The following is an 11,661-nucleotide window of genomic DNA, read 5'->3' on the forward strand; positions in this document are numbered from 1 at the left end:
AGTCAGGAGCCATTAGACTTCTTGAAATTGTTCATAGGTGATGCCTTGATTAATTGTCTAGTGCCAAGTGATATTTAACTAAGCTTCTGCAAGGTTAAATGGCCCAATAAAACAACACTCAAGAATGAGAAAATGGGAAGAGGGAATCTTATCTCTGCTGAAATAAACATTTTCCTGGCACTGGCAATAAACATGGGGCTAATTTGCTGGTCGGATTTGGAATCACTGCTGTTAGATGAGATTCTAAAAGGTTTTTTTTATAAATAAAAAACAAATAATTGTATCATAATATTTGATTCAATTGTAAATTGCTTAAAATGTACAAGGAAGTATCAAGATACTGAACATTATTGGATTAATCACAATTTAAAGTTTATAACCTGTTCAGTATAAAAAACTCAAAATTTTAAAAGTACCATCATAATATACAATCAATGATAAATAAGAAAAATATAGGCTTTATTTACTTATGTTTTATAATAATTTAGATGGAGCGTGTTTAACTCGACCACCCATTTCAGCCTCTATTATAGAAATTATTTCAACAGTAATGAGGCTTATTAGTTATTACATACATAGCAGGTTAAAGGTTAAATATATTAATTAAGCTCAGTTTAATACACCAATGACACGACATTAACACTAAGGTGTGTTTGTTTATATTTCCCCCCAAACAGCCAAATGTGAGTTGTTTCTGATTAATTATGATGGGCAAGGTGTAATGAGGGGTATTAAACAAGTGAAGAGTTAAAACTGGACATTCAAGTAAGGAATTGTGTAATATGGGTTTTTAATAATAAAACAAACAGTTATATGATGTATTAATTGTATATTCATTCTTTATTTAATTTGCGTTTTGCTGAAAATTTGAAGAAATGTGCAATATTCCATGGGACTCCTATTTTTTTCTTTTGGACTCCTACTTTTTCCAAGCAAGGAGTCCAAGGACTGTTTTAAAATCCTAGTGACACCCCTGATTTTTTTCTGGCTTGCCTATTTGTGGCCTGGTTTGTACATGCTCTAGATGTCTGTATGTTTACTCTCTTTCAGAGTTTGGGGTATACGTTGATAACAAGGGCAGAAGGAGCCGGCCAGCTGACCTCAAGTGGAGTTGTCTGCCCCTGTCACTTGGTAGGTTGTCTGCCCTGTCCCTTGGCAGGTTGTCTGCCCCTGTCACATGGTAGGTTTTCTGCCCCTGTCACTTGGTAGGTTTCTGCCTCTGTCACATGGTAGGTTGTCTGCTAATAGAGGACACTTTCCGCTTGAATTGTATTTTTTGTTAAAAGGAAGTCTCTTCTTTGCAAAAATCATCCAGTTTAGGCAAAAAGTGTTGGCCCTTAGTAGCCAGTGCAGATTGCACAGGCTAATATGGGACATTACTACGCACATGTATAATGTGGACCCTCATGGCAACTGGCCAGATGTGGAGTCTTGGGCTATATATCTATGTATGTTTGAATTATATATAAGCCTCTTTCTGGGAAAACAGGGCTGAATAAAAATGCATGTGCTTAAAGTGTCTTCCCAGATTAGCCTGTGCAGTCTGCACAGATCAGGGACGACACTTTCCGCATTAATGATATTTTTCATTTCAAGGAAGCCTGTTCTTAGCAACAATTCAATTACGCGTAAAAAAAGGTCATCCCTAATTAGCCTGTGCTGACTGCACAGGCTAATCTGGGACGACACTTTACGCACATGCATAAGGCCTAGAGCTGCAACGATTCGATCCGATGCATCGAAAATCGGTTCGAAATGCGTCGATTTGATTACGATATCAAACCTACCAAATTCGATTCGATTCTTTAACATATACACATTTATATATATATACATAAATACGTAAAGCTCGCTGTATTCTGACTATTTGATACGGGAAGGTGTAGGTTTTATCTTTACCTATAATTGTGACGCGCGCGATTGGCTGCTTATTACTTTAGTCATCCAATCAATAAGCGCGTTACGGTCTACTTTCGGAAAAAGCGTCAAAATGGCTGAACAAGTTGTGGCCAACAAATTGAAATTATCAGATGCGCCTAAGAAGCTAAAATAAAAAGTGTGGCAGTATTTTGGGTTTCGGGATGGTAGCCCTCCTGATAAAGCAAAGTGTAAACTGTGCTTCACGGATGCAAACATAAAGTTGATTTGGCAAGACAAAGAGGGAGGTAGCACAAGTGCAACTACTCAAGTCGCCAGCCAGAAAAGTAGTTCTGTTTCTGTTGTGAATTTGTTACATTTATTAGAGAATGTGCTTTGTCCTACAGGTAGCAGGTGATGCTGTCACGGCTAAATGGTAGACATGCTTGTAGCGGTTTTGGATATAAGTATAATAGTGATAGTTCTATCACTCCACTGATTCCAGATGGTCTTATGATTATTTATTTAATTTTATATTATTGTGTATTCAACACAATCTTCTAGTCAGAAGATTTGTTTTATTAAAATTGAGTCCTAATTTGCTATTCTTATGTCTTTTATTGCAATGTTGACATAGTTTGAAAGACAATTGGCAGTTTCTTGCAAAATATTCCTTACAAATGTTAATTTTACACACTTTCAACAGTTTTTAAAACACTATTGAACCAACCAAAATATATCAAACAAATACACAATTTGACAAATGCCCAAAGTATCTAGGTATGCGACACTTTTGAACAGAAATGTTTATTTTGAGGCAGAAGAGTGAATATATGATAAAACTAGGTTTGAAGATGAATCAAATCGAAAAAATGGGTATCAGAGTGTCTGAAATCGAAATCGAATCAAGCTGTTGGTGAATCGTTGCAGCTCTAATAAGGCTGCGTTTTCCCAGAGCAAGGCTCATATACATTATTTTAGTTTTTATATGTTTATCAGACTGTGTGAATTTACTGCTACCTGCATGTATGTCTGTTTGTAGCTTACAAGGAGCCATTCCTGTATGTGACCTACTTCACCAGCGTGCAGGCCATCACAGTCCCTGCCAGTAAGCAGGAGATCAGGTAGGGCTGCAATCGTCCTGCATGGATGGTTTACTTTGCCTGGTAAGAGGCTTAAAGTTTGGGGCTACACTGCACCTGGCTGGATGGATGCTACTTTCCACCTAGACAAATGCTATACTCCATCTGTATTGCGGCTTCACTGCATAATAAGTGTGACAGTTTTCCTAACTATAATGCGAGAGACATTGATTAAAAAAGATATTTTGCAAAATGCTTTGCGAATGTATTCTACATTTAAATTTGTATATATGTAATATTCAATACAGATCAGTTTAAATTAATTTCTTTTATTTCGATTCTGTTATATTGCTCATTGTAACATTTTCTGGGTAAAACAAATACCTGTTTTTTAGCTCGGCTGTTTTCGGAGAAAACCCGAGGTATTGTCATAGCCAGCTCGTCGTCTGGCGTACGCTGTGATAAAACCTTTACATTGGCTCTCAAATCAGAGTGCTACCACCTACAACTTTGAAACTTCATATGTGGATGCACCTGTATGAGTCCTACACGCCACACCCATTTTTGGGTCACTAGGTCAAAGGTCAAGGTCACTGTGACCTCAAAAAAAAACAAGCTTTCATTTATTCAAAACTGCACCCGCAGCCGTGCGTTGGCACCTGTTACGCGGTGCTCTTGTTTATACTAACAACCTTCCTTTCACAATGTGTATACCTCAACACTGGAACTTTATACTATTGAGCGTTGCTCTGTAAAAAGGGGGTTTAATGCATGTGCGTAAAGTGTTGTCCCAGCTTAGCCTGTGCAGTCCGCACAGGCTAATCAGGGACAACACTTTACGCTTTTATGGTATTTTTTGTTAAAAGGAAGTCTCTTTTTTGCAAAAAGTCAGTTTACACCGAAAGTGTTGTCCCTGATAAGCGTGTGCAGACTAATCTGTGCAGATCTCGGACAACACTATGCTCATGCATTAAGCCATGTTTTCCCCCCGAGTGCATCTCATTTGTATTGACAATGTTCCACTGTGTCCCCAGAGGCAAGCAGACATCACTGGACCTGACAGCGCCACGTTACCTGGGGGCAGCCCTGGAGCCTGGCACAGTGTTTGTGGCGTCAAGTAGCGGGGTCTCCACCCAGCTCCTGTCTATTAAGGGCAAGGACCGCACCAGCTACGAGCCTGCTTTAGGCAAGGAGAATAGACCTGGGTAAGAAGTGTGTAGACAAATAGAATATAAGTGGGTAAGAAGTTTGTAGGCAAGGAGAATAGACCAGGGTAAGATCATGTATGCAAGGAGAATAGACCTGGGTAGAAGTGTGTAGGAAAGGAGAAGGTAAGAAGTTTGTAGACAGAGAGAATAGACCTGGGAAAGAAGTGTTGAGGAAAGGAGAATAGACATGGGTAAGGAGAATAGACCTGAGTAAAAAGTGTGTGTGCAAGGAGAATAGACCTGGGTACGCAGGCAAGGAGAATTGACCTGGGTAAGATGGCAAGGAGAATAGACCTTGGTAAGATTGCAGAGTGTGCTTAATGATATGGTCAATAGAAAATATTTGCTTAGTCTTGAAAGATCAGTATATTATTGAGCAATGCAAAGACAACTGTGACAAGTGTATTGAGTGAGTGTTTAATGTTTTTATGAAGAACAGATACTTATTTTTATCTACCCTTAAGTTTACCTTAAATTGTATGTATCACCTCATGTTTTGTTAAACAGACATGATTTTGAAATAAATGTTAATTCCGGTATATTTTATGTTAACTTTACCATATGACTGACATATAGTGTAGAGGGTTTTAAATTTCAAATGTTAATTTATTTAAACTGGTATTTCACTATTTTTTGCAGAGTTAGCAATCAATTGCCGTGCTTTTGTGTTTGTTTAATCTGTTTGTAAAGTTTGAATACAAGTGTTTGATACTTGCTCGTTGGCCCATATTTTTAATCTCTTTTGCAATCCAGTGGCCGTTCTACGACAAAGGGAGACAAGCTCACCCAAAGTCCGTCCAAGCCCCATGCGTACAAGGTGAACAAATACAAGTCATCTGGGCGAGCTTGCCAACGCCTCTCCCTGACCTCCATAGACAGCAACAGCAGTGTATCATCAACATCCACTGTGTCCAGTCACAGCAGCCAACAGACTGACATATGAGCTGTGTTGTTGTAAAAACTTGGCATAATGCATGTGCGTAAAGTGTCCGTAAAAGTCCGTAAAGTGTCCGCACAGGCTAACCAGGGACGACACTTTCCGCCTTAGCATGATTTTCAGTAAGAAGGGACTAATTTGAAACTTAAAATACCATAAAAGCGGAAAGTGTCGTCCCTGATTAGCCTGTGCGAACTGCACAGGCTAATCTGAGACGACACTTTACGCACATGCATTATGCCCAGTTTTCTCAGAACGCGACTCATATGAGCTGTGTTGTTGTAGAAAATGGGCTTCATACATGTGCATAAAGTGTAGACCCGAATTAGCCTGTGCAGGCTAATTACAGACGACACTATCTGCTTAAACTGGATATTTGCTGAGATGAGACTTCATTTAAACAAAAGATTCCATAGAAGCGAGAAGTGTCGTCCCAATCTGAGATGGCTCATTAGGCACATGCATAATGCTCAGTTTCACAGAACCAGGCTAATAGAAAGCTATAAGCTGCAGGGTGTGACCTTTTAGAAGTAGGAAACTTTACGGCATATAAAGCTCTTCTTTGTAAAACGTTACATTTTGGCGTGTGATTTCTTATCTACATGAACAACTTGCATGAAGCGAGCTCAGATCAAAATGCCATAAAGCCTCAATCTAATCAGACTAATGATATACATTGTATTGCTTCTCTTCTAGTGATATGGTCTTATGCCTCTTGAATAAAGCGATTACACTACATTTTTTACATGTTAATTTTAAATTCTTTTTTCACACCAAGAATCTTAAAACATGAACATTTAAATGTATTTATAACAAAAAGAATAGTGCTTAGTGAAAACAATGTTTTTCCTTTATAAAAACTGACGTCCTGTAAGTCTGATTTTAATTATTTATTTTTTCTTTACGATACTATAAAGGCATGTGTTGTTCTTGCATGCTTGATAGCTTCATTTCTGATTAGCTATGGTTCCCATGTTCTTTTCAACAACATACTACGTGATTTTGAGTGAATTAGTATATTGACCAGTTTACCCATTTATCTGGAGAAAAAAAGCTGCATCTGAAGCCTTTTCTGCAGGTTCTATATATCTTAATAGATATTGTCAGGGACCTTGAAAATTGTTATTGGAAAGTTTACTTTAAAGTTCATATCGTAAATGTTTGATGATTTTCTTCCAATTTTTTTTTACAAAACATTTTATTTGCACCTATTTTCAAATGCCTTTTTATTGCTTGAATGCTAGATGGTGTATACTGAATGCTAGATGGTGTATACAAATTGATATGATTTATGTTGTGTTGTTGTAAGGCTTCAAAAAGATCGTCAAAATGATTGATGACCCATCATGGATTGTAAACAAACCAGTTGCAAGGTTTTGAAGGGGCATTTTGTTACATTGCAATACAAAATAACTACTTGTGTTAAGTTTTGTCCATTAATGTTGTTTTAGGCAGATGTCAACTGTGGGTTGTTTTAGTTGTAAATTTGTATGCTCCAATATTTAAATACATGTGTTCAATGATTGTATTCAATTATAATGTACTATTCTCCATTTAAGATGTTTTAAATTCTTAAATACTGTAAGTTAGAATTTGCCATGTAAAGTTTATGTAAATATTTGTGTTTTAATGTGATGTTTATTTTGTCCTTAATTTATATCTTAGCTTAGAGTTGACTAACGTGGTGTCTTCCTGTCGTAAAATACATTTTCTCAAGTACAAGGTTCCAAAGTTAATAGCCAGCTTTTGAATGTTTAAAGCAGCCATAAAAACAGTACTTCACCAATTGCTTAGAAACATTAATGATTAAAGATGAAATAGTATTACATTGTTTGTTTGTTTTTGTGTGTGAAAGATATTTAAATAATATCAATTTTCTAAATTTGCCTTTTCAATTCCCCTACTGGTATTTTAAGTTAAAGGGGACTACAGGCGGTCTGTTTGTCTGTCTGTAAATATTGATCCTGCAATAAGTTATAACATCTTAAACAGTGTAAATGTGTGTGTTTTTCAAAGTTTTAGGTCCTTTTGCTTAATAATGGATGTATAAAATGAGTAACGGGAAAGTTCCCACCACTCTTTCTTAATAAGACTTACAAAAAAGTGCAATAGCAACATAATGAACTAAAAATATACTGAAGGTACTTAGGTGAAACTCTGTATACTTTTAAAAGTTGATGCAAGGATAATTCATATCCTTATGCTGCATTAAAGTCAAGAAATATGAAGTAAATGAAAATAGAAGAAAATAATAAATTTCTGAAACGACAATTTGCTTTAAAATCAATACTTTGATGTTGTTATGTTCTAAATAAAAAACAAGAGAAACAATATGATTGGTAATGTGACTTCTCGGACCCAATAATAATCTATAATATGTGCCATTAGTAGTGCAAATGGTGTATTCACCTTCAGCAAATGAAACAAGAGGGCCAAGATGGCCCTAGTTCGCTCACCTGAGAGGAGTCGGTTCATTCAATCTTTACCTAATGTCAAACTTGACCTAGATATTGACCAGACAAATATCCTGGTCAAGTTTCATCATTATTGAACCAAAACTCTGGCGTAGGGAGTGTTTTTGTGAGATTTGAAATGGTGACCTATATTTTGAGTTGAACCCTCTTACCAAACATCAAACTTTGCTTACAAGGATTATGTATAATATAATGAAAATTTGGACAATCTAAGAGCAATTATTATGGCATTAATTTTTGATTTTGCTAATCATCAAACTTGACTGAGATCTTTCAGCAACTTTGATAAAGAATGCTTGAGAAATGTAAATGCTAGAGTGTTTACAAACCAAATGTGGATGGACGGACAGCGGACAAAGACCAATCCTAAAACCTCACCTAAGCAATCAGGTGAGCTAAAAAGTGTGTTTCACCGATCTGAGCCATTTTCCAACTTGTCCAAGAAATCAATAAAACATGTATTGACTAAGTTTCACGATGATTAGGCAAAAAATGTGACTTCTATAGTGTTCGATCACAAGGTTTCTCTATATAGTCACATAAGGAAAACTGCCCCAGCCATGTTATTCAACTGACCGGAACCATTTCTCAACTCTCGTATCAAGAAAACAAATGTTCTGACCAAATTTCATGAAAATTAGGAAGAAAATGTGTTTTCTAGTGTTCACATGTTTTCACTAAATACATAGAGAGAAAAATGCTCTGCCCACTGGCGGCCATGTTTTTTCACCGATCTGGACCATTTTCAAACTCGTCCAACATATCAATAAAACCAATGTTTTGATTAACTCTCATGATGATTGGGAAAAATTGTGACTTCTCGAGTGTTTACAAGGTTTCTCTATAGCCATATTAGGAAAACTGCCCCGCCCACTGGCAACCATGTTTTTCAATGGACTGGAACCACTTTTGAACTCGACCAACATATCATTAAGACAGACATATACACAAAGTAACATGAAGATTGGGCATTAAATGACACTTGTACAGTGTTTACAAGCTTTTCTTTTTTATGACCTAGTGACATAGTTTTTGACCCAGCATGACCCAGTTTCAAACTCGATCAAGATATCATTGGGACAAAATTTATGTTCTGACGAAGTTTCATGAAGATCGGACAATAAATGTGGCCTCTAGAGTGTTTACGAACAAATGTGGACGGACAAAGACCACAAAAGCTCACCTGAGCAATCAGGTGAGCTAAAAACAAGAACTGTCACCATAGGATGACATATGCCCCCTATAAACGCTTTGATAGAAGTTATAGCATTTTTCGAAACCTAAACGCTGATTTCGAAACCTAAACGCCGACCATAAGTTCAAGGTCAAAGTCACAGGGGTCAAAATTTGTGTGCGTATGGAAAGGTCTTGTCCATATAAACATGCATACCAAATATGAAGGTATATCTCAAGGGACATAGAAGTTATGAGCATTTTTCGAAACCTAAACACAGATTTCGAAACCTAAACGCGGACCCTAAGTTCAAGGTCAAGATAACAGGGGTTAAAAATGTTGTGCGTATGGAAAGGCCTTATCTATATACACATGCATATCAAATAAGAAGGTTATATCTCAAGGGACATAGAAGTTATGAGCATTTTTCGAAACCTAAACACAGATTTCAAAACCTAAACGCGGACCCTAAGTTCAAGGTCAAGATAACAGGGGTTAAAAATGTTGTGCGTATGGAAAGGCCTTATCCATATACACATGCATATCAAATATGAAGGTTATATCTCAAGGGACATAGAAGTAATGAGCATTTTTCAAAACCTAAACGCAGATTTCAAAACCTAAACGCGGACCCTTAGTTCAAGGTCAAGTTCACAGGGGTAAAGTATTTTGTGCGTATGGAAATGCCTTGTCCATATATGCATACCAATATGAAGGTTATACATGTATCTCAAGGGACATAGAAGTTATGAGCATTTTTCTAAACCTAAACGCAGATTTCGAAACCTAAACGCGGACCCTAACTTCAAGGTCACAGGGCTAAGAAAATTTGTGCGTATGGAAAGGTCTTGTCTATGTACACATGCATACCAAATATGAAGGTTATATCTCAAGGGACATAGAAGTTATGAGCATTTTTGGAAACCTAAATGCAAAGTGTGACGGAAAGACGGACGGACAGTCCGATCACTATATGCCCCCTTTTCTTTGAAAGGGGGCATAAAAACATCCAACCTGGAATAACAATTAACACATTAATGAAACACAACTACACTGTATTATTATGAAAACATGAATAATCAAAGGGGAGTAACTACTGTAAACTTAAATGCAATATTTAGAAGAGTTGTCTCACATGCTACATGACCTTAATTCATGATTGTTTGCAAGCTTTTTTACTATATAAATATAAGGAAAACTGCCCCGTCCCCCTGGCAACCATGTTTTTCAACAGACCGGAACCATTTTCAAACTTAACTCACGTATCTAGAAAACAAAAGTTCTGACAAAATTTCATGAAAATTGGGCCAAAAATGTGACTTCTAGAGTGTTTACATGATTTTCTATATACATATAGAGAAAAATGCCCCGCCCACTAGCGGCCATATTTTTTCACCGATCTGGACCATTTTCGAACTCGTTCGAGAAATCAATAAAACCAATGTTTTGACCAACTTTCATGATGATAAGGCAAAAATTGTGACTTCCAGTGTTAACAAGGTTTCTCTATAGCCAAATTAGGAAAACTGCCCCGCCCACTGGCGGCCATGTTTTTCAACGGACCGGAACCACTTTTGAACTCAACCAACATATCATTGAGACAGACATTTTGACAAAGTTACATGAAGATTGGGCATGATTTGTGACTTCTACAGTGTTTACAAGTTTTTTCTTTTTTTGGCCTAGTGACCTAGTTTTTGACCCAGCATGACCCAGTTTTGAACTCGACCAAGATTTCATTGGGACGAAGCTTCTGACCAAGTTTCATGAAGATCGGACAATAAATGTGGCCTCTATAGTGTTTACGAACAAATGTTACCGGATGGACAGACGGACGTACGACGGACAAAGACCGGTCACAAAAGCTCACCTGAGCAATCAGGTGAGCTAAAAAGTAACATGAATATCAGTTGATTATCAATGATTAAATGATAAATTCATGTAAATACGAACAATTCAAGTTTTACTATTGTCCGATTAATAGTAAATACAATCTCCATCAATAGGGTGTTTATATGATGAATATTTATCTTTAAAATACTAAACTTTACAATTTTATTTGTCAAAACACTGCCACTTTATCTACTGCCAGAAAATGGTGAGCTGATCGTGTGATTGACTTGATCACCTCTCTCAGCATCGTCTTTGTTAATAGTATCGCATTTAAGATAAGAAAACAAAATTATATTCTGAGAATAACATTAGGGATTATGTTTGGTTTAGTGTGATATGCTTAGGACTTGATCTTAACTGCTTAATTTAAACAAATCATTATGTTCAAATTGATCCTAAAAATAATGCATACATTAATAGTATATGTTCAACACTTGGTAAATTTGCATTCCCTTAAATTAAAATACTATTCCTATTCCAGTGGCGTTCAATGTTCCAGCAGCACAAACTGTCACAAGAAATCTAGTTCTAGTCTCGGACAACTATTAAAACAACAACTTCATATTGTAAAATGTTGTTAAATGCACATTAAAACTGTAATGCATGTGAAACTGTACACAAACTTCGTGTCCACTAGGACATTCACCTTTGATCTAGTTACATGACTTAAAAGGGCAAACATTCTGTTGCAACAATTAACCATTGCAGGGAAGATTACTAGGTAAGAATATCAGCATCCAATATATGTGCTCTCTGAATACTGGTACAGATGCAATTGCTTAATATCATGCTGTAAATCAGCCAGTGCAGTCTGTATAGAGTAGCTGATAATGTAATGTCACTTTCCTCTATGATGGTATTCTATTGTCCAACCTTATTTCCATTGTATATAGACAGCTCAATCCTGGATATGACTGTGCATATCCAGCACATGCTGATATGGGACTCAACTTTATTCCATACATTTTTCCTGGTTTCAACATGGCATGCCTTATACTTCAAATGATGGTGACCAATCATACAAGAATAACTATCC

At 36.7% G+C, this 11,661-nt stretch overlaps 1 protein-coding gene across 2 annotated transcripts in view; it reads left to right on the forward strand.

Moving 5' to 3' along the window:
* Positions 1-6,907, forward strand: part of LOC127839153 (citron Rho-interacting kinase-like) — a 111,988-nt gene extending 105,081 nt beyond the window's left edge. For both annotated transcript variants that reach the window (XM_052367365.1, XM_052367376.1), the window contains 4 exons: positions 1,051-1,131; positions 2,900-2,981; positions 3,974-4,144; positions 4,901-6,907. In XM_052367365.1, coding sequence (XP_052223325.1) covers positions 1,051-1,131; positions 2,900-2,981; positions 3,974-4,144; positions 4,901-5,090 — 524 coding nt within the window. In that variant the 3' untranslated portion in view covers positions 5,091-6,907. The remainder of the gene's footprint in view (positions 1-1,050; positions 1,132-2,899; positions 2,982-3,973; positions 4,145-4,900) is intronic.
* The last annotated feature ends 4,754 nt before the right edge of the window (positions 6,908-11,661 follow it).

This window comes from Dreissena polymorpha, chromosome 1 (genome assembly GCF_020536995.1).
Source record: "Dreissena polymorpha isolate Duluth1 chromosome 1, UMN_Dpol_1.0, whole genome shotgun sequence".
NCBI lineage: Eukaryota > Metazoa > Mollusca > Bivalvia > Myida > Dreissenidae > Dreissena > Dreissena polymorpha.